Source organism: Hyperoodon ampullatus (assembly GCF_949752795.1).
Source record: "Hyperoodon ampullatus genome assembly, chromosome: 19".
Classification (NCBI taxonomy): Eukaryota; Metazoa; Chordata; class Mammalia; order Artiodactyla; family Ziphiidae; genus Hyperoodon; species Hyperoodon ampullatus.
The window spans coordinates 17,545,300-17,572,401 of NC_136932.1; the positions used below are offsets into that span (position 1 = coordinate 17,545,300).

Consider the following 27,102-nt stretch of genomic DNA (forward strand, 5'->3'; position numbering starts at 1 on the left):
AACGGGGGCCCTCCACAACCCAGAGATTCTTTGCCAAGTCTAACTCAAATCCAACTTGCTGCATCTCGGTCCATCCCCCGTGGACAGAAAGAGCTGCCAGTCCCCTCCCGTGAGCCTTCGGAAGTATACGCGCCCCCCTCCTCAATATTCAGCTTCTTCCTCCAAGACTCCAGGGCAAAGCCAGCTCCCCACCCCCCAAATCACTGCAGCACGGATGACCAGCACCTGCTACTCACCCTCCTGGCTCTTGGGTGGGGCCTCGGCCACGGGTGGCTGGGGCTTGGGCTCCAGCCTGCTCTGCAGCTGAGACATCGGGGTGGGTTCCGAATTCTCCAGGGTCTGGGGTGGGATGGGGGAGGCGGGCCCCTCGGCTGGCTTGGGCACCTGGATCTCGACCCTCTTGGGGGCTGCGTCGGCGGTGGGGATGGCGGGCACCTCAGGGACCTTGGAGGTGGGGGTCTCCATCCTCCGGTGGGCTGACTCCTGGGGCTTGACTATGGTGATCTCCGTCCTCCGAGGGGTGGGCTCTGGCGTCTTGTGGCCCAGTGCCTCAGCCCGCTTGAGCCCGAACCGGGACGGCCCGGCGGTGCCGGCGTTCTCTACCTGCTTGGACGAGATGTCGATGGAGATCTCGGTGCGCCGAGACACGGGCTCGGCCTTGGGCCCCGAGAGCTCGACCCTCCGCAGGGCAGCCTTGGGGGATCGCTGGCTGAGGGAGTCTACATGGCGGGCCGCGGCCTCTGAGTTCTTCACACCCAGGTCCTGGAACTTCTGCGTGGAGCTGGCCACAGAGGCCCGGAGCAGGGGAGTCTGGACCCTCCGGGTTGGGGTGGAGTTGGGCGTCTCGACCTCCTCGACCTCAAAAGATCTTTTCAAGGCTGAGAGAGAAAGCGAGGAGAAGGTGGTAAGTAGACGGCTCGGGAACCCCTGGGAACATCCCGCTAACGGTGAACATCAGAAGGCAGCTGGCGGGGATGCTACAGCAAGGGGCCCCCGGGAAGACTCTTGCGCCCTTCACCTCTCAGGAAGAAGAGAGGACAGCCCCACTCTACTAGGGGACTGCGGCACCGGCAGCCACGTGTTCTGGGAGAGAGAGAAAAGGCGGAAGCTTGGAGGACGCCCTCTGTCCTCTCTGTCCTGCCGTGGCCATGGTCCCGCCAGCTACATTTTCTATAAGGATGCTCTGGCTCAAGGGAGGGGCCTTTGAATTCTTTCCCTCCTCACCTCCGCCCAGCAAAGACACCAGCAGCAAACACCACCAGCAGCAGCAGCGGTGGAGAGATGTCCCCCAGAATAACAGCCACAACCATAACCAATCAGAATCTCGATGGGGGGACTTCCCTGGTGGTCCAGTGGTTAAGACTCTGCACTCCCAATGCAGGGGGCCCGGGTTCGATCCCTGGTCAGGGAACCAGATTTCGCATGCATGCCGCAACTAAAAAGATCCCGTGTGCCGCAACTAAGACCCGGCGCAGCCAAATAAATAAAAATAAATAAATAAATACGAAAATTCACCAGGAAAAAAAAAAAAGAATCTCGATGGGAATGTCACCACCATATCAATAACAGCATGGAGAGCCAACGCTGGAACTTTTAACACAGGCAAGGCATTGGGCTTACTGTGTGTGCATAACCACACTTACTCCCCACCCTAACCCCATGGTGTAAACGATGCTATAATCCCCTGATACAGATGGGAAAACTGAGGCCCAGGTGCTTAAGCAGAGTGCCCAGTGGCGTGGGGTGAGTAGCAGAGCCGGAATATGCGTCTAACTCCAAGGCCCAGGGTTCTTACTCCTTTCTGGTGGAATACTGGAGATCCTGGGCGAAGTTCACACCGCTGTCTCTCTTAGTCCTCACACCGGCTGCTTCTGCCTCCATCCTATACCACTTGCCCCAGCCGGACCTGGGCCCATGCAGGACACTGACCACCCAACTCCCACCCCGCAGCCCAGCATTTCCACCCGGCCACCCACCAACTCCGCCAGGATCTGCTCCCTCCAAGGCGGTGGGGACACTGCCTGAGGAGCCACTATCCCCACAGTCCCTGCAGCCATGCTGCAAATGAGAACCAGCTGCTCCGGGTTATAAAGACCAGAGTGGGAAGGGGCCCGCGGGGCAGGAACATGCACCAGCTCCTCCCCAGCCGGGCCCACAGCGCGCCCTCAGTGACCCACAGTGTCTCCCCACCCCCCTCCCCACCTCACCTCACAGCCCCAGGAGCCCAGGATTACAGGGATCCCCCCCCCAATTTCCTCCCCCAGCCCGCAGCTGGTCCCCAGCCCCCAACACCAGCTCTCAGGGCCATTCTGAGCAGTCCCTCCCTCCAGTCTTCCTTCCTCCAAATTCCAACACAGCCCTTGTCTCTTCCCCGTGGACATTACCTCCCTCAGAAGACCAGGGTGTAGTGGGTGGCTGAGTGGGTGGGTGGCCAGGAGCGTGTGTGCTCTGAAGCACTGGATGTAGGGGGAAGCAAACGAGACCCCAGACCCTGATTCCTGGCTGCCGGAACTACCAGTTCCCCAAACGTGACACCCCTGGGGGACCCTGTCCAAGCCCTGGGCACACCTCCTTCTCGGTGGACAGAGGGCACAAAATCCTGGGTCACAAAGCTCGACCATCCCAGAGGCCCTGCAGGGATGGGAAATGTCCTCCGAGGGAGGGAGCTGTGCAGATTTCGGGAGCGGGCGCCTCACCACACACTGACTCAGGGACACACCTGCTGTTCAGCTTCATTGCGGCCAAGCAGGCATGTGTGTGCAATGTGGCCAGAGCTCCTGATTCAAGAGAATCTGAAAATCTGAAATTTTTTTTATATGTTATCTCCTGATTTTTAAATGCTGGCACAAACAAAGCAAAACAACCCCTTTAAAAAACACTGTGTGGTCAAAGGAAATCACATCCAAGGGCTGCACTTGGCCAGCGGGCCCTGCCGTGACCTCGGGTTGATAAGGCACATGGCCGAGTGCGGCAGGGGCTGTGCCTGTGCAAGGACCCCAGCCTGGCGCAGCTCTGCCACTCACCGGGGGCTGTCCAGCAAGATATGCAGGGTACAAACTGCCCATCCAAAGACGCCTCAAGTGCCCAGGGAGAGGTCAAGTGCCTGCTAAACTGGCCAGAAAGTCCAGGGCTGAGTGCCCGGAACTCTGTCCTCTCATGGTTCCCAGGGCCTCCCGAGACATCTGGTCTACCCCCGCCCCGAGAGCACTGTCCAAACTGTCCCCGACGGTGGCTCCTGTCTGTCTGTGAGCTCCCTCGAGGAGGGGTCCACACCCCACCCACCTAGGCATGTGCATGTCCAAGAGTACTTGGTGTTAGCTCCTTGGGGCCAAGTTGGGAGAACAGGAACTAGGTGGGTGAGGGCTCTTTCCCAGGTTTGCCCCACGGGAATAAGACGAACTTTTCCTGGAGTCCCGATAATGTCTGTGCCCCTCTTTGGAGAGCCCCCTTCTTGGGGAGCCCATTTGAATGCACCTCCAACTGCAACTCATGAATTAAGACCCTGCACCAAAGTAAAGGCCTCCCTGAGTCGGGAGGCCCAATTCGGCGATGACTTGGAACCAGACTGGCCGGCACACAGATCACTACTCGCCGGAACACAAAATCTACACAGAACGCACAAACCCGGCCCCATCCGCCACCCTCTCCTCTCTTTGGCTGCTCTGTGTTTCTTCCTGGCACATGCCACTCCCCGGGCCAGCACCAACACCCCCATTAGTCTAGTTCTCTCTGAGAGGACAAGGGCTGTTCCCACCATCAGGACGGTCACTGCTCAGCAAACATCCAGGGCTGATGGGGGTTCTTTTTTTTTTTTTTTTGCGGTACGCGGGCCTCTCACTGTCGCGGCCTCTCCCGTTGCGGAGCACCGGCTCCGGACGCACAGGCTCAGTGGCCATGGCTCACGGGCCCAGCCACTCCGTGGCATGTGGGATCTTCCTGGACCGGGGCACAAGCCCGTGTCCCCCGCATCGGAAGGCAGACTCTCAACCACTGCGCCACCAGGGAAGCCCTGATGGGGGTTCTTGATGGCTTACGCCATCCCCACAAACAAGCACTGCCCCCACCCAAGGATTTCAAGCCCCCCCCAAAAGCCAGGCTCGCTCTTGCCTCCTCCCAAAGCCTGCTGTGGTGGCCCCGTGCAGTTCACGCCACTCCCTCCCGTGTCATCCTGATCATCCCAGTCTGCTGGGACTGGCTTGGGGCGGGGGGGGGGGTGGGCTCCCTGGGAAGAGAGCCGGAGTCCTCTCCTCTGTTACACCACGAGCCAGCCCTCCAGCCCTTCCTGGGCCTCAGGTGCTTCTTCTACACAACGTAAAGGCCAGATCGGATCACAGGTTTGTAACTGTGGGCCCAGAGCAGGGAGGCACCAGGCCTTCAAACCCATCTCAGCCTGAGAAGTTTCACTTTCCTCTAAGGTTCTGTAGGGAGTTGAACAGTGTCCCCCGCAACCCCAAAAGCTACGTCCAAATCCTAACCCCCAGAACCTGTGAATGTGACCTTACTTAGAAAAGGTCTTTGTAGATGTAATCAAGGTAAGGATTCAAGATGAGATCATCCTGGATTTAGGGTGGTAAGTGTCCTTATAAGAGAAAGAAGAGGGAGATCTGAGAGACACGGAGAAGAAGGTCATGTGACAACAGAGGCAGAGACTGGAATGATGCAGCCGCAAGCCAAAGATGGCTGGAGCCGTCAGAAGCTGGAAGAGGCCAGGAAGGATTCTTTCCTAGAAGCTTTGGAGAAAGCTGGCGCTGCCAACACCATGCTTTTGGACTTCTGGCCTCCAGAACCATGGGAGTAAATTTCTGTTGTTTAAGCCACATTGTCTGTGGTCATTTGTTATATCAGCCACAGGAAGTTAACACAGGGACTGTTAGAGGGATGAAACCTCTGGGCTACAGGGTTGTCTGGGGCCCTTCCCTCTGGTGCTGTCACGCCCACTCTGCACCCAGCCCCACTCAAGAAACGTCCAAGGACTTCCCGTGGTGGCCCAGTGGTTAGGACTCGGCGCTTTCACTGCCGTGGGCCCGGGTTCAATCCCCGGTCAGGGAACTAAGATTCTGCAAGTCGCGAGGTGTGGCCAAAATGTAAAAAAAAAAAAAAAAAAAAAAAGAAGAAAAAGAAGTAGAAACGTCCAATGGATGGACCATTGGAAGCGTGGCCGAGCTCCAGAACTGCTGTATCAGGCGCCCAGAGGAGGAAAAGCTGACTCCTTTTTCAGGAATCACACAAAACCCCGGACGGTGGGAGAAGTCGTCACGAGAATAACATTGCTCTAGATTTACACCAGAATATTCGGTGATGAAACCAAAGATTTTTTTTTTTTTGCGGTACACGGGCCTCTCACTGCTGTGGCCTCTCCCATTGTGGAGCACAGGCTCCGGACGCGCAGGCTCAGTGGCCATGGCTCACGGGCCCAGCCACTCCGCGCGCATGTGGGATCTTCCCGGACCGGGGCACGAACCCGTGTCCCCTGCATCGGCAGGCGGACTCTCAACCACTGCGCCACCAGGGAAGCCCCAAAGATCATTTTTTTAAGGCAGGCTGTGCGAGGGATGCCCTAGGAGCAGCCGCCTCTATACAGAGGATGTCATGACACAATTAGCACCCAGCTGGGAAGAATTAGGAGACGGCTTGTCACGAAGCTGGCAGGACAGGGTCCTCCAGCATCCCGTCCCCCAACGGAAGTCCTAAACAAACGCTCCAGGTCCTGCCCCAACACGCACAGTCACCCCTCCCTTTCCAGGGTCAAACTCACCCTGGAAACTCCTTCCACTTCCTCCGTGGAGAATGGCTATAATCCACCACGGCAGTGGGTGCTTTTTCCACTTTACTCTTCTCCCCCCTCCCCGTGGAGAGGCAGCCCAAGAGGTCCAAGTGCGGCCGAGGAAGCCAGCAAGAGTGCGGACTGGAGGCCCCTACGTAACCGCATCTGATGGGGGACCGACGGGCAGAAAAGTGGCCTTTCACTGAACCAGAGAAGTGGGGAGTGGCGCTGTGCTGTTTCCTCTTTTGTCTGCAGGATGCTAAATGCCCTCAGAGGGCAGGCAAGAGACCCCCACCCCCCGCCCTGAAGCTGGACAGGACAAACTGCATGGCTGCGGGGCACCAAACAAACATGGGACCAGGCTGTACTGGGAGGGTCCCCGAACTGCCACTGGGAGGGAAAAGGACTGACATCTCCCACAGGGCACGGGGGGCCCACCCATCCTCACACCATTTCCCAAATAAGAATGCCCCCGTTCTCCCTCTCATGAAGTCAAGAACCCCCAAAGCCGGGCTTGAATGCTGCTTGCTCCCCAAAGGCCTCCTCGGCCCCAGTCAGCCCTTCCCCACGAGCACATGAGCCTGAAGACTGTTGTGCCCTTTGGCCCACTGCTGGGAATTTACCCCCAGGAAATCATCAGACGTACAGAAAGATTTATGTACGGGATGTTTGCATCAGCATTAAAACAGCAAATGCTGGAAACAATTCGAGTTTACGTAGATTTTTCTGAACCCATATGCCAGAGTCCTGCAAAGTCATCAAAATCACGGTTCTGAAGATGAGAAATGCTGAGAACACTAAGTAAAAATAGCAGGATCCAAGATGTATGCACGGGCCTGACTTCATCTCACACACACATGTGCAGGGTGCACGCACATTCGAGGAAAACAGCCGTCTCTGGATGGAATTAAGGTGGCCGTTCAATTCATTACACTTTCCTGCCTTTTCCCAAGGTGTCTATGCTAATGTGGGTCACTTCATATTTTCAGGGGATAAAACCATCAACACTGCTCTTAAAAAACAAACCTTGCTAAGAAGAGGGGGAGGGTGTGGATAACTGCGCCTCCGGCCCAGCCTCTCCCGGTCCATCAAACACCTACAGTCTCGGCTGCTGCAGAGGCCAGGCCGCCTGGCCAGATGCAAACCTCCCGTCGTTGTCGTGCGCATGGGGGTCGAGGCAGGAGCAGCCTGGATCTGGGCCTGTTTAAGGAGGAATGTGCCGCACACAAGAGGCCATTGTGAGGGCCCCCGCTCTGACCGCAGGCACGCTGCCTGCCCGCAAACCTCTCCCCGCTCCAGGAATACTTCCTGGAGCGCAGGGACACAGGGTGAGCCACAAAGCCCTGCTCCAGCCTGGGACAAACGTCACGCAAAGAAATGTTAGAGAACAAGGTCAAAACAAAGCCAGGGTCGGCTCCAGTGGGAGGAGTGACGTGGCCACTGCCCAGCTCAGGGGTCTGATTCTGGGCTCAGGCTCCAGAAGCGTGGCCCTGGTGAAAGTGAGTCTCTTCCAGGCAGCAGCAAAGCAGGTTCTGTCCTGAGAAACAATGGCCACCTGGGAGCCAGGGTGAGACACCCAGGGAACACAGGGTGCCAGGCGAAGGGCACCTCCTTGCTCCCTGGCCTGAGGCTGCAGGGAAAGGTCGCAGGAAAAGTCAACCCTGAAGCTAAGTGCATGGGCCATCAGACTCACAGAGTGAGTTCGGAGCGTGTGCGACCCCTGGGGTGGGCTGGATGCAACCCCCCAGTTCCTGCTCTCCCAGGAGGACAGGGAGCTGGGGCTGCAGCTGGGCGGACAAGCTCCCTCCAGGGCAGCAGGGAAGATGGAACAGGAATCAGTGGGTCAACGGGCCGGTCCCTGAAATAACAATCCTCCGAAGGAAAGGAACCCAAGGCCACAAAAGCAAGATTTGGTCCCGGCGAAAGAACAAATTCACTGGGGAAAACCGGGCAGGGCAGGGCCAGGGGGAGGATCCCAGGCAGAGGGCAGGGCAGGACAAAGGCCCCCGCATGCCTCGGATGGCTGGGGGCCTTGCAGCCTGGATGCACACTGGGTTCCTGCTTTCAGGGCCTAATGCAGGGGCTCAAACAGGGGGCGGCACAACCACAGTCACCTCCGGGCATCTGCTTCCCCGTGTGTCGTGCTGAGGCGCTGACACAGTGGTGCCCGGGCAGCAATCACAACTGTTGTTGGTATAACTGCCATCTGTGTGTGCACCCCGGGGGGTGGGTGTGCACATGTGCATGTATGGTCACCCCACTGATGGCCAAGGCTGCACGTGCCTTACCCTTGTCCATCATACCCACGGCCAGTATCTTCCCTTGTGCCCGAGGGCCTCACCCGGCGCCCCCCTGGTGCCCCCCTGGTGCCCAGGCCCGGAAGGCAGGAAGGGGTTAACAGTGCGTCCCTGGCACACAGCCTTTAGGCAGTAACTGGAGGGTAAACACCCTGGGGGGCTTGATGCAGGGTCCCCCGGCACCCCCAGTGGTGTCTCACTCCCATGCCTGGGGACCACCTGGGATCACCTCCCACCTGAATCCTTGTCTCAGGAACTGCCTGGTGGGGGGGCAGTGGAGGGGGGGGGCAGGGCTAAGAGGGCAGGTGAGGGCAGGTGGGGGGCGGCAGACTCAGGGCAGCGAAGAGGATGCAGATGGGGAAAGTGTGGGGGGGTGTCCTCAGGAAGTGAAATAGTCCAAAAGGAAGGGCTCAAAATAGACACAGTGGCTGAGCAGAGCCTGGACAGGGACATCAGTAAACAGCACTGTCAGCGGGTGGCCCTGGGTTTCCCACCGAGAAACACAAGAAACCAGCCAAAGTCCAAACAAAGGAAGAGACAAGGCCCAGCACTGGCACTCACGGCTCAAAATCCTCCCCTCGGGCCTCTCCCCTGCCCTCCCTGGACAGGCCTGGCTGGGCTGCAGGGCCAGCGGCAGCCTAAGAACCCTGTCCAGTGCCAGCCCCGTCCTGCTTCCTGCTCCGGCTCCGGGTCCCAGCGTGCTGGCCGAGGGCACTGGCCGCCCTGGGCTTAGCTGCACACGTGGCTGAAGGCGGCACATAGCCCCTGCTCCGGGCCCTGACCAGATGCAGGCCTGCATCTCAGCACCCTGCACAGTCCCACAGGGATGGCCTGTGCGCTCTGGATAACAGCACCAAGCTGAGCCACTTTCACTCAGCCCTGAGGGGCCATGCGGGGCGAGCCCAGTGTCCCTGAGAACTGGAGGTTCCCCAGGGAGTCTTAACGCCCAGGTGAAAGATGTGAGGTCAACCCCTCCACCCCGCAGTTTATTTTGAGGATTGCCTTTTACTTTGGCTGTTAGGACACGGGCACCCCAGGGGGCCTTCCTGCTTCTCACAGCCTCCCCCCAGGAGGCCTGGCCCACGGCCCACCCTGGAACAGTGATGTGGGAAGGAGGTCTGCTGTGCCTGCCAGTTGGGTTCCCAAGTTGGGCCAAGAGAAAGCAACAGGCCCCCTCCTCCCTTCCCAGGCTGCCACTCACCGCAGGGGGACCCTCCACGCAGACCTTCCTGCCCATGACATTTCCAGGCACAAAAAGAGCGCAAAGGTGATCCCTGGCCCCCTCAACTCGGGACACGAACAAGACCCCTCACAACGGTCAGGGAGCCCAGTGGCAGCTGTGGTCAACAGCCAGCCCTCGGATTCCAGACCTTCTCTTAATCTCCAAACTCATTACGTTACTTTCTCCCGGGAAAAAGCTCCCTAGCGCCCTGGCTAGCAAGGACACAGGCAGGAACCAGCCCTCCCCAGCCCAGCTACATAGTGTATTCCACCCAGAATGGGTCCTGTCCCATTCCTTCACAGGGCTTCCAAATCTCATGCCGTCTGCAGAGGACACCGGTCCAACAGTGGCCCCCAAAATGGTCTGAGTCCTAACTCCCGGCACCTGTGAAAGTGATGTGGCCTTTGCAGATGTAATTAAGGCAAGGATCTCGAAGTGAGATCATCCTCGATTAGAGTGGGCCCTAACTCCATGCCAGGTGTCCTCGTAAGAGACAGAAAGGAAGACACACAGAGGAGAAGGCCGTTTGAAGATGCAGGGACGCATACACAAGCCAAGGGACGCCGAGGATTCTCGGCCATCACTGGAGACTGGGAGAGGGGCCTGGAAGAGGCTCTCACTCGGAGTCTCCAGAAGGAACCAACGCTGCCCACACCTGACATCCGACTTCTGGCCTCTAGACCTGGGAGAGACCAGCCACACTGCTGTGTTTGAAGCTCCCCAGCCTGTGGCACTTTGCAGCTGCCGGAAATTCACGCATCAAGAGAACAGATTTTTTGGCTGCCGTGGCCTTTCTGTTCAGCCTCCTCAGCCTCTGTTGATGCCGAAGCCACTTTCCGCAGTGACTCACCAGCTTGGGGAGGGGCACATGGGTGCCCTGGAATCGGGCTGGCTGGCAGGAAGGACCTCTCTCCTCTCAGCCTGCGTCAGCCATCAGGTCACCCCAGACCTTCACAGCTGCCAGCGCCTGGGCCAGCAGCCCCTTCCTGCCGCTGGCTGCCCCCTGGCCTCCGAGCCTCGCCCCCCATCTTCCTGGGGCAGGGCCCTTGTGTCCAGCCCACCTGGGACGTCCCAGCTCACACCCGTTGTTCCACTGTCATCCATCAGGGCACCCTGTTCATTCCCAACAGGGTCCCCATCAGGGCAATGAATTATCTGGTCGGCCTACCTAAGGCGGGTTCATTACCGGTGTTCCCCTCCCCGCCGTCAGAGAAGGGTCTTGGGGTGATGGCTCTCAGGGTTGGGGAGCAACCTGACAGTGGAGACCCTGGCAGGCATCATGGGACAGCCACATAGCAACTTCTACTTCAAGAAATCTCTCAACACAGAGAAAAACCACAGCAAACGCTCCGAGGAAGCCACTGCTCAACCTGGGGCCTCTTCTCGCTCCGGCCATCTCCCGGTCCCCCTGGTTCTGGCGACACCGGGCTCATTCCGGGCAAACTTTAACAGTCACCCTAAGACACTGGACTTCCTTCTTTCCTTGATGAAATTAAAGTTATCGGAACATGAGCACATTTAGACCCATCTGTCCTCCCCCTCTTAGGCCAGCTGTGGGCTCTCTCCGCTAAAAGGACAGACAGACCGGGGCTGAAGCCGCGTGTGAGGAGATGCGGGCCAGATAGGGGAAGAATTTCCTGACCCAGGGTGGGGACGCTGGGGGTGGTGGTGACCAGGCTTCCTGAAAGGCCGAGGAGGAGGGCCTAGGTGCGGCCCAGCCTCGGGGGAGAGGAGGGGACAGAGGACCTTTCTGGCCTCCCAGGGTCAAAGGTCCCCTGATAAATGGCAGCCAAGGAAGGCAGGAGGGAGCCCCTGGGAGGGGACTGACTTCGAAACCAAAGCCACAGGCTGCAGCTCCGAGGGCTCAAAGGTTACAGGGCCCTTGAATCGACAACGCCCCTCTCGGGCTGCCCCGACGCCCTGGCTCCAGGTTGGAGCACAGCCCCTCCCCCAACAAGAGGGTTCCGCTGAGGGCTGTTCCTTGGATGCTCTCCCAGCCCCACCCCACCCCCGACCACAGAGCAAGGATCATCCCATCCAGGAAAAGACTCTGTGAACAGGCCGGCCTGCTCACAGCCGTCCGCACCCCTGCTGGCTCTTTCCCACACGACTGGGCTGGGCGCAGAGCAGGACCCCAGAGCCACCAGGTGCACCGGGCGGTCTCAGCTCCACGGCACCGGGCTTGGCTGCCAGGCTGCTGGTCAGCGTGACAGCCCACCCTGGTGGAGCTGCTGTTCCCTTCTCTGTCCTCAGCGTAGAGGGCGGTGGCTGTTCCCTATCCACCAGGAAGAGGAACCATCCTGCTGACTACTGCAGGAAATGGTAGAAATGCTTAAAAATGCAAAAAAAACCACCCCAAAACAAAACCCTAATACCAAGGACTGCTGGGCCCAGCTGGGGCCCTCCATTAATCACGCCAGAGGGGCAGTTGCAGCTCTCTGTGCTGTGGCCTGAGGGCGGGCGCAGGGGGTGCTGCCCAGGCCCATATGAGCTCTGGCCTAATTACTGGGGACGGTGACCCTAGAGAGCAGAATTCAGGCCCCGGTCAGAGCAGCAGCCAGGAGTCCAGCTGCTCCCCAGGCCTCCCGAGGAATGGAGTGGGTCACAGCGCATGACCCCAAACTAGCCAAGCTCCGCTGGGTGAGAGGACGGAGTCTCCGTGACCACAAAGCCCTGCAGGCACCAAGGCTGACTCAAGGGCTCAGGAGGACTTGGTCTCCACCCTCAAGGACACAGGGGTAGAGGGGGCTGGCAGAGAAGGAAGAGTCCAGAAAACTGACAGCAGGAAGTGGGTTTATTGTGTGAGATGGGCCACAGCTGGACCTTGAGGAGATTCTGGAAGGGGCTCCCTGGGGCTGCCCAGCTGTTCCAAAGAGCCCTGGTGGGGCCTGACTGAGGCCACCTCCAGGGCTCCTCTCGAGGCCTTACCAGGCTCTCACCAGGAACAGCCAGATCCTGGCCAACTCAACACAGCCACCTGGAACTTGGGGAGAACCCTGGAAACCTAAAGCAAGCCGGGCAAGGCCTCTAGGCCCGGCTGCACCACCAGGCAGAGGATCGGAGATGGGGTACCCTCACGCTCTGGGGATACAGACGGGGAGGCTGAGGCCCGCGGAGACCACCGGTCAAAGTCACGCCATTTTGCCCGTCCAAGCCTGGTCTCCCGACCCACACCCAGACACTCTGCTGCCCCCAAGGAGGGCTGATGCAGAGGGCAAATGGGGCCCCCCCAAAGACTGTTCCGTGTCCTAACCCCCAGAAGCTGTGCATGTGACCTTATTTGGAAAAAGGGTCTTTAAAGATGTAATTAACAGCCTTGAGATTAGATTACCCTGGATTTAGGATGGATCCAAAATCTGAGAGTGAATGTCCTCATAAGAGCAGAGACAGGGCTTCCCTGGTGGTGCAGTGGTTAAGAATTCGCCTGCCAATGCAGGGGACACGGGTTCGAGCCCTGGTCCGGGAAGATCCCACATGATGTGGAGCAACTAAGCCCGTGCACCACAACTACTGAGCCCACACACCACAACTACTGAAGCCTGCGTGCCTAGAGCCCGTGCTCCACGACAAGAGAAGCCACCGCAATGGGCAGCCCGCACACAAGAGTAGCCCGCGCTTGCCGCAACTAAAGAAAGCCCACGCGCAGCAACGAAAACCCAACGCAGCCAAAAATAAATAAATTTATTTTTTTTAAAAAGGGCAGAGAGAGAGACACGGAGGCACAGGGAGCAGAGACTGGGGGTGTGTGTCTACCAGTCAAGGGCACCACGGTTGGCCAGCCCCCCAAGGAGCTGGGGGGAGAGGCTGGGCAGGAGGAACCAGCGCCACTCATACCTTGAATTTGGACTTTCTGGACTCAGAACTGTGCTTTAAGCCCCCAGCCTGTGGTCTTTGCTGAGGCCACAGGACACTCACATGCTCCTTCAGACTCCCAGCCCCTCACCATCTCTGCCCCCTGCCTCCCTGAACTGGCCACGCAGCTGTTCTGTTCTTCTGTTGCACCTTCCAGGGGCCACCCAGCCGCGGCTTCCAGGCAGCGACCCACTTATTCTTTTCTCTTTACGTTTGTTCTTTGAGCCTCTGAGTGTTCACCTGCCCCCCACAGGTTTAGGCAAAAACCTCCCGAAGGACAGAACAGACCTGTCTTCTGGGCAGGGCGGGCACTGTGCCCCGAGCATTCTCGGAGGGTGACCAGCCTTAAATATGACCCTGTAAGGCGGCCTCCGGTCCCCCCACACTTTCTTCCCAAGAGAGGAAGGGCCTCTGGGGCAGGCAGTGTGGGAGCCTTCCGCCACCGGCCTGCACAGCTGCAGGTGGACAGGTAAACTACCCACCCCCCACAGAAACACAGCCCCAAAACTGACAACCTCTCAGTTCTGCTTCTGGCCTGAGGGAGAGGGAAAAGATGAGCGCTGTATACAGTAAACTCCAAACCCGCTGTGCCAGAGAGTGCTCCGAGAGACCCACCCCCGCCCCTACCACCCAGCACCACCAACTCAGCCCCATAACCTCTGACCTGGCTGCCAGCCACGCGGGGCCCAAGCTGCCAATCACCACCTCCCCGATTCCCACCCTGCAAAGCCCCCGGACAGCCAGGCCCTTCCAGCCACCAGCTGCAGGGGCCATGGGGCAGAAAGGGCCAAGCCCCCCCTCATACACACACCAGGAAACTGTCCGGGTCCCCTACATCACCAGGGACACAACCAACCCCCCAGCCTGAAAGCTCCTGGGTTGGGGAGGTCCGGAGCAGCAGAGAGAAAGCGCCTGCAGGAAACAGGGTTGCAGGTGGGAGTAATTCTTTTCTTAACTAAAAATGGAGAATTTCAGCCAAGTTGTCCTCAGCAGAACTGCTAGGTGTAGGAGGGTCTGGGGGGGCAGTGCACGGGGGGCTCTGCAGACAGCCCAGAGCTGGGGGCTGCCGGACGATGCACAGAGTTGTCACGAGTACCATCTACGCCCCACCCGAGCCAGGCAGCTGACCCCTCTGGCCTCAGCATCCTGGTCTCTTCCAGCTGGGACACCGAATGACCCCATGAGGGCCATTTTGGGGTCTGCCACCGGCTCCAAGTTTCTCTCATCGCTCCTGCGACACAGGCCCAGCAATTCCAAACACTCAGCAGAGCTGGAGGGGCCCGGCCAGCCCACCTCCCATCGGGGCCGGGGTCGAGGACCAAGGCTCTGGCCACATTCCTCTGCAGCTGAACATGCAGCTGCCGGCGGTGCCTGCAGAGGTGGTCCCACAGCCTGCGCGCTTGGGCAAAAGCTTCACTCCACCCAGCACCCCAACCCAGAGCTGGGAAGAGCCAGCGGGACCCAGGGGTCCTGGCTCGGCCACCATCAGCCAGGGGACTAGTCACTTTGAGTCTCTCAAACTGGGGTGGGAGATCGGGCTGGGTAAGTTGTTTTTCTTTTTGACAATGAACTTTAAATACTGATATCTATTGCTCTTATCCTGACTCTAAAAGCAATACAGAAAATGTATGTGCAATGCAGGAAATCTGCAAAACACGGAGAAATGAAGGGAAAAACGTATATAAACCCATGACCCAGATAACCACTATCAATAGTTTGGCAAACGTCCTTCCAATCTTTTCACTGAGTGTATATATGAATATTTTTAAAGCAGGCTCATGGAGACACGGCTCCAGGCTTTTCTCCTGCAGCATCCCGCAGCCCACATCTCTATATATTCTTGCACTCGTTACCCAAATTCCTTTGTGGTTCTAAAGTTCTGGTTCCAGATCATTCTCAGCTGCAACTGATGATCAGAATCATTTGTGGAGCTTGTTAAAAAATAGACTTGGGGCTTCCCTGGTAGCGCAGTGGTTGGGAGTCTGCCTGCCGATGCAGGGGACATGGGTTCGTGCCCCGGTCTGGGAAGATCCCACATGCCGCGGAGCGGCTGCGCCCGTGAGCCATGGCCGCTGAGCCTGTGCTCCGCAACGGGAGAGGCCACAACAGTGAGAGGCCCACGTACCGCAAAAAAAATAAATAAATAAAAATAAAAAATAGACTGTCCCCGCCTCCTGGAGGTTCTGTCAGGGAGGATGGGTGGGCCTGGCACCCCAGGGTATGTCTGGGGGGCAGGCGGGTCAGGACCTCTGCCCTCCTGTGGGCTCACAAGCCTTCTCTCCATCCCCCTCCTGAGAATCCTACAAGAAGGAAACCCTAAGCATCCCTGGCCAGCAGCTCTGCCCGCCCCACCTTCCCCTAAGGCACCCAAGGTCTTTGTCCAGCCTCAGCTGCCACCATTCAGCCCCTGGGTCGGTCACAAACCAAAGGATGTATACTGGGCTCTGCTGGGGCAAAGGCCCATGTGACGAGGGGGCATGTCAGTCACAAGGCCCCCAGATCTGCCCAAGGCCCGCGGTGTGTGCACCTTAGAGAAGGTCAAAGCCACCCAGGGCCTCCACACTAACTCACCTGCTCCAGGAAACAGGCAGGAGAGAGGCCCAGCGCTAGCGTCCAGTGCCCCAGCCAGACTCCAGCCAGCTTCCCCCTCCTCCCTAGAATGGCCATCACATTCCTCCCAATAGGCTGTCACCCTCCTGAGGGCAGGAGCCAAGCTCGTCCATGTTGGCCCCTGCTACACGCTGAATGTGCTCCCCGCAAATTCACAAGTTGAATGCTACCCCTCAAGGTGATGAAATTAGGAGGTGGGGGCCTTTGGGGTGACTAGGTCATGAGGGTGGAGCCCTCGTCATGGGATTAGCGCTCTTATAAAAGAGACCCCTGAGAGTTCTCCCTCCCCTTCCAACCTGTGCAGACACGGTGAGAAGATGCCATCTATGAAATGAATCTGCCAGAGTCTTGATCTCGGATGTCCAGCCTCCAGAACTGAGAGAAGTAAACGTGTGCTGTGTCAGCCCCCCAGTCTGTGGTCTTTTTGTTACAGACGAAGACAGTTCCACTTTCCACTAAGGCCTTGGGCCCTGCCTGGAATGTCCTATGAGTCTCTAAAAAGTGTTTGTTGCCTTGAATCTTCTTTTTTTTTTTTTGTGGCCTCTCCCGTTGCGGAGCACAGGATCCGGCCATGGCTCACGGGCCCAGCTGCTCCGCGGCATGTGGGATCTTCCCGGACCGGGGCACGAACCCACGTCCCCTGCATCGGCAGGCGTACTCTCAACCACTGCGCCACCAGGGAAGCCGGCCTTGAATCTTTAACAGTCAATGTTTACTGAGTGCTCACCACATACTGGACACCACCCTAAGGGCTTTTGTTACATTAGCTCATTCACTTCCCATGATCTCCAGGAGATGGAGAGATTTCACTCTCATCCCCATTTTATAGATGGGAAACCGAGGCACAGAGAGCCTAATGACCAGCCCAACATCACAGCGTGGGCAAGGGTGAAGCCGAACTGAGCCAGCATGCTGAACCATCACACCGCACTGCCTCCAAACCCCACCCCGCCCCCTAAAAGCCAGACTCTACAATCGCATAGCGCCTGCTACACACCAGCACTGCACCTGTACTGTGCTGAGCCCCAGACACACACCTGCAAGATGGGCCCGGTGATTCCCATGTCACAAACATGGTCATGGAGCTGGAAAGCAACGAGGCAGGGATGGGAGCAGAGGGAACCGCTGCCAGACCCCAGGCTCTGGACAAACAGCTGTCGCCACCCACCACTGCCAGGCAGACTGAGATTTCCATCCCAGCCAGGCAGGGTCAGCCCTGTGAGGTGGCACAGGCAAGGGCCGAGGGGCAGGTGCACTGGGGTCTGCCTTCCAGCGTGGCCTCGGGCCAGCCATGACCTGCATGACCTGTCCACCTTGCTGAGCTCCAGGAGGACCAAGAGTCCTTGATACAAAGTGCCCAGCCCAGGACCTGGCATGTAGTAGGTGCTCAATAAGGAGACGGTTACAAAGAGCAAGAACCAGCACAGTCAAAGGAAGTACCTGTCAGAGAAGGGGGAACAGCTGGAAGGGCTGGGACTTGGGTCAGAGATAAAAAAATTCAGGAGGGAGGCCGGAGCCCACCAGCTGGCTCCAGGGCAGCTGTTCGCAGGAGCCTGGCTCCATCTTGTAAATATTAGGAGAGATGTAAATATTTGAGTGCCACTCTCCGTGCCATTCCCCCCAAGCCCACCTCACTGGAGCTGCAGCCAGGGCAGGGGCAAGATTTCTGCACTCACCAGTGTCCCCACCCCTCCCCCAGCTGCCCTCAAACTCCTCCTCCAGGGCCAGGAGCGGGGGTGGGGACAGCAACCAGGGAGGGAGGGGACACAACCCCACCTCTCCCCTCTCCTCTGCACTGCACCTGCAAAGGTATGAATGGGGCCTTCCCATTCTCACCCCCAAGGGGCCCCAGGGTTTCTTTTGTAGTTTAGCAGAAAAGCACAGCAGCCCTTTCTCAGGCCTTCTGATGGAGGCCTGGGGAGTCAAGTTCGCCCCTCCAGACCCACTCCACCGTCGCTACAGGAATACATCACGTGTCCCTCTCCCACCTGGATTATGCACCACCCAAGTCCCCCCCAGCTCTCTGACCAGGAAGAAAGATGGAGGCTGGAGCCTCTTCATGCCCCGACCTATGCTTGAAAGCACAGGCCCCTCCCACCACCTTCCACCTCCGTGCCAAGGGCACCTGTGCCAGGTGTGGGCGTAGCAGTGTCTTCCAAACAAACTACAAGTTGACAGAAATTGCAACGGGAGCCAGCCAGCACCATCTGCCTGGAGACCCTACCTAGTAAACTCCTACCCAGGACTCTGCTGGGGTGTCCCTTCCTCCAGGAAGTCTTCCTGAACCTACCCCTCTCCTGGGCTCATGCCTGGACCCCCAGAACGTAGAATAGAGCTACCACTTAGCTGGCGCCCACAAATAGCTGTTGAATAAACAAACGAATGAGCTGACTGTCTCTCCCACCCTGGCCATCCTCCTCCTGGCCCACCAGAGACAGAGGGATTCCAGCACTTACTTCATTTTGAACTGAAAGAAAAAACCCAAACCCAGCTACTCCACAGAGCACTCCTCCCCTGACTCGTGATGGGGGACAGGAGGCAGGGGACAGCGGAGAAGGCCACCCCTCCGGGCCTGGGATGGAGCCAGGAAAACTGGTATGCTTTTACTGTAGATAATATCAGTCTCCAGGGGCTCAGGGCAGAGGCCTGGCCTACCCCTCACAGGGAAACTGCCCACCCACGTGGAAAGGAGGGCCAGAGAGATAGCCCTGCCCAGGGTCGGCTTTCTGCACCCAGGGAGGGGCCAGCAGGGTCCAGGCTGAGGCTCTGCCTAGGAGAGTCTGCAGAGTCAGAGACGGCTGGCCACTGATGGGCAGAACCAGAAACATCTCCATCTCGCAGCAGACGGGGGAGGGGGCACGGCGAGGCACGGCGAGGCAGCCCGAACCGAGGCCCGCTCTGCCCGGCTCTGCCTAGGACACCACGCCCCCTTCCTGCCCCAAAGTTCCATCAGTTGACCTCCTGCAGAGAGGGGCCGTCTGTGTTCCTGGGGCTTCCTTCCCCATTCCCAGGGGGACCCTCAGCCACAGCACCTCCCACAAGGAGGTGCCCGGGACCCCCAGGCCTTGCCCCGGGGACAGTCAAAAACCCAGCAGCCAGAAGAGCCATAAGCCAGCACTCCTCGAAAGGCAGGGGAAGGCTGTGGGTTTGAGGGGTAGAAAGCCAGACAGAACTATCAAAAAAGACTGGTCACGGGCTTCCCTGGTGGCGCAGTGGTTGAGAGTCCGCCTGCCGATGCTGGGGGGACACGGGTTCGTGCCCCGGTCCGGGAAGAACCCACATGCCGCAGAGCGGCTGGGCCCGTGAGCCATGGCCGCTGAGCCTGTGCGTCCGGAGCCTGTGCTCCGCAATGGGAGAGGCCACAACAGTGAGAGGCCTGCGTACAGCAAAAAAAAAAAAAAAAAAAAAAGACTGGTCACTGGCTGCAAAAAGCTCAGAGTTCCAATCTCTCCTTTTTTGAGAGAGGGAAAAACCAGACCCAGGAACTCCCAACTCAGTCTTATAAAGGCCCAGGAGACAAGGCAAACCCGACTCCTTACCCCGGCCCATCCCCCGCAAGACCCTCCTGAGGCCCTGGAGGTACACTTGCCCCCCATCTGTACCCAGGGAACACCCATCGAACCCCCAACCAGGTGGTCCCTTGGAGGCTGTAGCCAGAGGACAAGTGGAATGGACAGGAGGTGGGGGGGAGTCACCTCTCCTGCCCCCCCCACCATGCCACCCGGCCCTCCCAGTGTTTGAAGGCAGAGGCTCCCGCCCTTGGGGACAGGGACACAGGAAGCTCTAAGCTGTGTGTGGGGAGGACACACTAACGTGTTCAAGGTCAGGTCCCTTGATTCTCTGGATTGTGCAACTTGGGGCAGACGTGGGCTTCCCCAGCTGGCCCAGAGACCCTGGCGGGCAGAGAAGGCTGGAGACTACGGGGGCTCAGCATCCCGGGAGGGGCTGTCAGAGACTCAGGAATATGAGACAGAGCGTCAACAGAGAAGAACACCAAACACAAAAACGACAGGGGCAGGTTGGAGCCTTATTCCCAGGGGCTCCCCCGCCCCCCCTGCAGCCCCTGCTCTGTCCTATGGGGCGGGGGGCTCGCTGGGTATATTCTAAGGCCACCATCCTCTTGTCCCTTCGCCTAAATTTCTGGGCATTGGCAGCACTTTAAAAAATGACAACAAACTTGAAGTTTCTAGACCATCTCCTGGTCCAGGCTGAACGGAGCCTCCGGGCTCTGTCCAGACCAAATTAAACAGCCGGAGCCCAGAAATGCCCCAGGCGCCGGGGGTGTCTAGGGGCCAAGCGCTGGGTCTGTTTGGCCAGAGAGATGACAAATCCTCAGCCTTCTGGGACCATGTGCCAGGGAGTTCCAGCCTGTTTGGTCTCATAACAACTCAGCCTCCAAATTTGGGAAAAACCGAGAGAACTTTGGAAAGATAGCCACTGTTGGACCATTTTTCCTCAGTGGCTTTGTCAAGAAAAAGCAAAGGAACTGGTTTCCTGGCTGGGTTTCTGGGATGAGCCAAAAAACTGACACCCCCTGAGGCCTTCATCTCTGATAAATCTGGTAGCCTGGCACCCCTTATCCCCTACCCCAGCCCACCCTTCTACACACACCACCAGGTCTTTGAGGGTCTACAGCATGCACCCACTGTTCCTGCCCTTCGGGAGCGCCTGGCCTGGCCTGGCAGGAAGGTGGACCTCCTGGGTTTGGGGGCCACCTTGGATCCCTTGAGCCTGGCCCCCAGATCCTTGCTGCTGGCCCCGTGGTCCTGTCTGTACCCCAAGGAGACTCTTCCGATAGCAGCCAGCCCACCCCCAGCACAACGAGTGAGGGGCATTCAGCTGGGAAATGGGCGGCAGGGGGTGTGCAATAATAGTGATGGCTGAGCTGAACCGTGGTAGGGGGCTTGATCTCGGAATGCGACAACACCCCCGAACTCTGAACATTCAAGGAAAAAGAGAAGGGGAGGCCCCGTTCTGCTCAGCAGCGCCAGGATGAGGGCCGCAGCACCCCTGAGGGGCATGCCAAGGCCACAGCCACCAAGCTGCGAAGTCCCCGGCCCCTGCAGGGCAAGCATGCCACCTGCACGTTAGTACTTCCTTGGCAACGTCCCATCACGAACGGGCTGCCAGGCCACTGCTTCCACCAGCAGGACAGCCTCGCCCAGAAACGTGGCCTGAGCAAGTATCCACCACATGCTGGGCACGGTGCTGGCCGTGGCTGCCACTGAGCCTGGGGGCTCACACCCTGGTGGGCTCATTCCTCCAGGCACAGAGGCCCCAGCCCGTGCCCAGGCACCCTCCCCCCAGCCCTCAGCCTCAGCGGGCGCAGGGGTGCAGACCTAACCAGCCCCCGGGGGCGAGCTCGAGGCACAAAGCTCTGGCCTCTGAGCGCTGGCTCTCCCCACTGGCCCCACATGGGATCATCCTCCTAGCTCCTGGTCTGCAACACAACCAGCTCCCAGTTACGACTCCCTTTCAGGAAGGCTGGCAGCCAGCAGAGCCACGGGCAGGCAGCCAGACCCCGCTGTCTTCAAAGTCAGGTCGTCCAGCGTACGCTTGTGTCGCTGTCTGTAGGACGGGCCCTTGGTCCACCCACCTGGGGCGCTCTGGGATGGGGGGATGCAGAGGAGACTGGAATGACCTCCCCGGTGAAGGAACCCTGCAGCCCACCTGACCCAAGCCTCCGAGCTCTGACAGTGAAAGAGCGTGATGGGATGTCCACCGGGCCGGGGCCAGGGCTCCCACGCTGGCCGGCAGCCCAAGTATTTGCTGGACTCAGGGGGACCCCTAGGCAGGCTCCGAATCTGCTGTGCTGACCATGCTACACAGTCTCACTCACCGCCCCGTCACCACTCAGGGAGACCCTTGCTGGTAGCCTCTGAACCCCTCCCTTTGGTCACCCAGATTCCTGCATTTAGGCATCCACGCCCACCCATTTCTTGCAAATACCTGACCCCCCACCTCAAGCTCTGCTCCTGGAGCAGGCACCAGGCTCAGGCTGCCGGCTATCTCCCCAAGACGACCCCCGGACAGCGGTATTTATGACCCCATTCAACGGAAGGGGAAACTGAGGCTCAGGGGCCAAGACAACCTCCACCACCCAGCTGTCCAATGGCAGAGTGAGCCTGCCCTCCTAAGCATTACACCGCGCGGGGCTCCCAGCTGCCCTACCCATCACTTTCCCCAAAGGCCCTCTCCCTTTGGATGCAAACTCTGCCCACTTGTCTCTTTCAAACCTTCCTACATGGACTTCCCTGGCGGTCCAGCAGTTGAGACTCCACGCTTCCACTGCCGAGGGCCCAGGTTCGAACCCTGGTCGGGAACTAAGATTCCACAAGCCATGCAGCACAACCAAAAACAAACAAACAGACAAAAAAAAAACCTTCCTAGATATCCATGTCCTCCAGAAAGCCTTTCCAGACCGACGCCCCACAGCACAGGGTGTCCCTCCCTGCTCAACCCACCTCCCTGGCCCACGTCTGACCCTCAGCCCAGCCGATGACGGGGACGCTTCTGCCACCTGGCACGTGTGTTGTCTGCCCTCTGCCTCACAATCAGGACGGTGGGTGAGCCAGGTCCCGGGCCCGGGACACAAGAGCAGCAGGCCAACGAAGTCGGTGGTGGTCAGACCCGTCAGAGAGCCGTCCCCTTGTAGCTGAAAAGCAGGACTCATCCCTCAAGAGTCCAGCAGAATGCCGGCAAGGCCGGCTTCTCTGGTCCACCAAGTAAACTCACGCCACCATAGTTCCCGTCTCCTGCCACCAGATGAGAACTGCGGGAGGCTGAATTCACAAGAGGCCTTGAGTCTTGCTGAAAAGCAGGACTCATCCCTCAAGAGGCCAACTGGCATTAATTAGGGGCAGATCTGCACCTGTCACAAAGCTAGGCCTTGTCCTCCTGGGAGGAAACGGGCACCTGAATCCAGCCATCGAGGGAGCCCTTGTCCAGGAGGTGTCTGGACTCCCAAACAAGCAGGTGCATCTGCATGGTCTCGTCTCCCCAGGAGACCCTCTCCCTGCCCTCTGCCCGTTCTCATGATCTGGGGCCTAGGGCCTGCTTGGGCTCCAGGACCTGGCTGGCAGGGTCCTCGAGGGGATGGCAGAGGGTTCAGAAGGGCGGACGTGTCCTCTAGGCGGGAGAACAAGGCTCTGGGTCTGGAGCTCCTGGGTCCTGGGCCAGACTGTGTTTCAACCAACATCAAGGACTTTTAGGATTCTTTCTCCGTGTGCAAATCTGGTTACAGCAAACACTGCTAGGGAAAGTAGGCCAACAGCTGGCACTTGGAAGGGCTTTTGTTACACAAAGACCAGAGTTGTAATAGCGTTTGCGATAGCAGATTTGGCCTGCGTTCACTAGAGAACACGCCGTTCGACTGCTCTGTGCCTGGCAGCCAGATAGGGGACTACGTCACCGCTCGGGCCACCCCATCACCCAGGGAGTGACGGGCGCGGAAGCCACCTGAGGCCCATCTTCAAACAGGGGAAAGTGGAAAATGGGACTCTCTGAAAAAAAATCGCATCAGCAAAACACAAAATACTTTTCTTGTCCCTACATGAGGGTCTCCACGGAGCCCTGAGATCCTCCTTAGAGGGAGAGCAAAGACCAGTGTGGGAGGTTTGCATCCATGGAGGACACTGCCACCCTCTCAGTCCCCCGGGAGACCTGAATCCACAGACGTGTCCAAAACAGAAGACAGGCTGAATCCCCATGCCACCTCGGTGATGTGATGAAGCTTAAGGATCTCGCCCTCAATTCTCCAGGGTGGGGAACGGGACGGGCAGGAATAACAGGATGAAAAGAGAAGAGTGTTCCTCAGGGAAAGGCGCGGATGTGCCCGGGATGCGGGGCATCAGCAGAATTTAACTGTGGGTGCCCGCTCCATACCCCCCCACACGCATATCCACCTGGGGCAGCTATCTGTCTGCCCCGCAGGGCATGCTGCTCTGGCCTGGACACTGCCATCGCCCCAAACCTCCAGGAAACACCCCATCAGGGCCCGTCGACCCCCGCTGCAGGACTCCAGTCTGCTCAGACTTACTGTCACCCCCAGCAACGCCATGGCTCAGAACTCGCCCGGCTTTGATGGTGGCCCCTGGGGCCTCCATCCTTCGGCCATCGACACGTGCTTCGAGATGGGGCCAGGTCCGCCAGCCTCAGGAACTACCGGGACTTTGACCCTACCTTGCGGAAACTGAGACGCTGAGTGGGCAGCCCGGGCCGAGGCCCCCCACTGGCCCCACAGAAACAGACCAGCACTTCTCCGGCTCCGAGCTCGGCCACTGAGGCTGCCTCCCCAGGATGGCCCGGGCTCCCGGTGGGTGGGCACACCTGGGCCTCCGTGGCCTTGCTGTCCGACCGTGGCAGGCTGGCCCCTCTCTATGCCCCAGTCCTAACAGACCGGCTCATTCCGGCCTCCCCCGCTTCTGTCGCTGCCTGAACGCGCTCCTCCTGCCACTGCAGTCAGACTGTGTCTCCTCCACACGACCTTCCTCTGCCCTGGCTCTGCCAGCCTGTATCACCCACTGCTGTTCTGGGTCAGACACTCTCCTCCTTCCCTGATCGCTCCTTCCCACGTCTCTCTGTTCGAGGCTATCAGCCCCAAAACCCAACTCCACTCCAAGTTTCTGGGGCTCTTAGGGAGGCCGCCTTTCTGGTCCCCAAGCTGGCCGTGTGGAGCCCCCCCCCCCCACACACACACCCCCAGGTGCACTGGGGGGCTCTAACTCTCCTGTCTTCAGAGCACAACGGCTCTCCAGGGCACACAATGGAGAGGCTGACACACAGGGAACGGGGGGGTCCGAGGCCGTGCTCCCCAAGAGTGAGAAATCTCCCCCTGAAGGCACAGGGTTGCCAACTGCTGCATCAGGACAGTCTCAATGAGGCCATTGTCTCCAACTAAATGACAGCCTCGAGAAGCCGCCTGGGAAGCAGCCTCAGAGGCCACCAACGTCTCCAGATGGGGCACTTCGGGGTGAGGATGGAGTCACACGCAGGGCCGGGAGGGAGGGGCACTAACTACCTACGTGGCACGAACTGTGACAGACCACACAACCCCCAAACCTCCTCCTCCCCATCCTGCCTCAGGGCTCCCATCGCATCCCCAGAAACCCCAGAAAGCTCTGCTTCCAGGTCAAGGACTGCAAGCCAAGCTAACTCCCACAGGCCACAGGAGAAAAGTACACACAGCGCGGAACCTGAAGGCGGCAGCAGTCTCCAGATGGGCCAGTTCTCCCGCTCGGACACTCAGGAGATGAAAGGCCCCTGAGGAGCTGCGGGAGGGCTGCTGGGGGCAAGCAGAAGGCGAAACAGAAGGAAGGAGACTCGGGGAGCATGCTGGGTATGAGCATGCGCCCCAAGAGGTCCCGATGTTGGGGTACAAGCCACCACAGCTCTGCAGACCCACACTCCCCTTGTTCAGTGCTCAGTGTCAGAGTCGGAAAAGTGCTCCAACCACAGAGCCAGCCCCCAGCAGACCCATCCCTCGCACAGGGCAAGCCGGCCACTGGACCCCACCCCCTCCTGTCTCTCCACCCCCTGCTAAGCCAGTCCAGGCCCAGCCCAGAATCACCGCCTCTGGGGCTCTGCTTGGGGCCCAGCAAGGCTCTGGTCCCGGAGAAGTGCCCCCCGCAGATGGGGCTGACCTCCGGTGGGCCACGTGCACGGCTGGGCTCTGGACCCCCAGATCCCAGTCCTGATTCTGCCCTTGGGGGAGGGGGACCTCCCCGCAAGGCCTGGCACCTGGACGTCTGTTAACTCCTTTCAACCCAGCCTTCCCAAGGCCAGGTCCACCAGAGGGCTCTGCCCAAGGCTGCCTGGGAGCCCCTCCGAGGGGCGGGGGCTCCAGATCCCAGCAGAGGCAGACCCGCCCCTCAGAAATCCGGCCCCTAAGTGCTGGAGACTATTGTGTGAGCTTCCCTTCCGACCGCTTTATTTACTCCCCAAGACGCAGGACGCAGAGCCACAGGCAGTCACGAGGACGCACGAAAGCCACACACACGAGCCCAGGACCGGGATGCCCTACCGCATCCGGCGGGAGAAGCCCCCCAAGTCTCTCAACACTTTGTAAACCCCGGAGGGGGGAGGGGACCAAAACGCGCTCCCAACCGGCAAGCAGGCCCCTCCTCCCCCCACAGCCGGACTCCGGGAGGACGAGGAGGATGTCCCCAGGCCCGGATGGGGGCCGATGGGACGCCCCCCCTACACTCGCCGCGGCCTGGGCCGTGTCCACTGGGGTCCCTGCCCAGCCCGGATTCGGCTCAGCCCCGGCTCCGAAACTGGTGTGGGGGAGGGGGCTGTCCTGCGGGCGGGACGCGGGGGCGGGTAGCGAACTCCCCCAACCCGCCACAGGGCCAGGGCCGCGAGGCCGACGGGGAGCGCGGGAGGGAGCGGACTGAGCGACAGCTGAGAGGGAAACTGCGCGCCAGGGCCTTTTGAGGAAGCCCCGCGAGCCCTCGAGGAGACTGTCGTCGCTCGGCAAACACAAACAACAATAAAAGGAAGGAAACCCGGCGGCAGCGCGCAGGGCGAGCGCAGGGGCCAGCGAGGGCGCGCGGTCCCCGCGTCCCCCTAACGGGGTGCTCCACGGAGGCGACGCGGGCGCGGGGCGGGGGGCGCGGCGGGAGGGCGCCCCATCGGGGTCCTCCCTCCCCGTCCGCGCCCCCGTCTCGCCTGAGGTCCGCCCCGAGGGGCCCCCGAGCACGCCCGCGGCGCGGTGGCCAGCCGGCACCCACCTTCGAAGTCCGAAATGATCCCGTCCAGCTGCGCGTTGACCGCGGGGTCGGACATGGTGGCTCGCGGGCGGCGCGACGCGCGGAGGGCGGCGGCGAGGAAGCGCCCTGGCCGGCACGGGCCCTGCGCGCTGGCTGGGGGGCCGCGCCCGCGCTCCCGCCGTGCAGAGCTGGCCGCCGGAGCCCCTCGGCCCCCGGGCTCGGCTGAATGAATGGGGGAGGCGGGCGGGCGCCGGCGCTCCCTGCTCCCCGCGCCGCCGCCCCGCCCCGCCCCCGCCTCCCGGGCGGATCAGGTTCCCGCACCCGCGGCCCGGCCTCCACTTCTCGCACTGGCTGCTCCGCCCGCCTGTCAAGGTTGGGCCTGGGGGGCTGGGACCCGAGCGGCCGCCGCGGGGACAGGCCGAGTCCCGGGCGCCCGACCCGAGAGCCCCCCTTCTCCCCGCCTGGCCCGCGCCCAGGGGACGGCGACGGACGCGGCCCCGGCGCCCTCCCCCCCCGACGCCCCGCTGCGGCCAGATGTGGGCGGATGTGGAGGTCGGGCGGCGGCGCGGGGGCGGCGCCGAGGTGGGGAAGAGATTCCTCCCCTTCCCTGGGGCGCAGGGTTCCTTCTGCGGGAGGTTTTATTTACGC

General features: G+C 59.9%; 1 protein-coding gene across 1 annotated transcript in view; it reads right to left on the reverse strand.

The window, feature by feature from the left end:
• SEPTIN9 (septin 9) overlaps positions 1–26,530 on the reverse strand; it is a gene marked incomplete at its 5' end in the record, with an annotated part of 105,617 nt that extends 79,087 nt beyond the window's left edge. Inside the window, 2 exons of the mRNA XM_079726239.1 lie at positions 237–878; positions 26,476–26,530. Of these exons, the coding sequence (XP_079582365.1) occupies positions 237–878; positions 26,476–26,530 (697 nt within the window). The remainder of the gene's footprint in view (positions 1–236; positions 879–26,475) is intronic.
• Between the last annotated feature and the right edge of the window lie 572 nt (positions 26,531–27,102).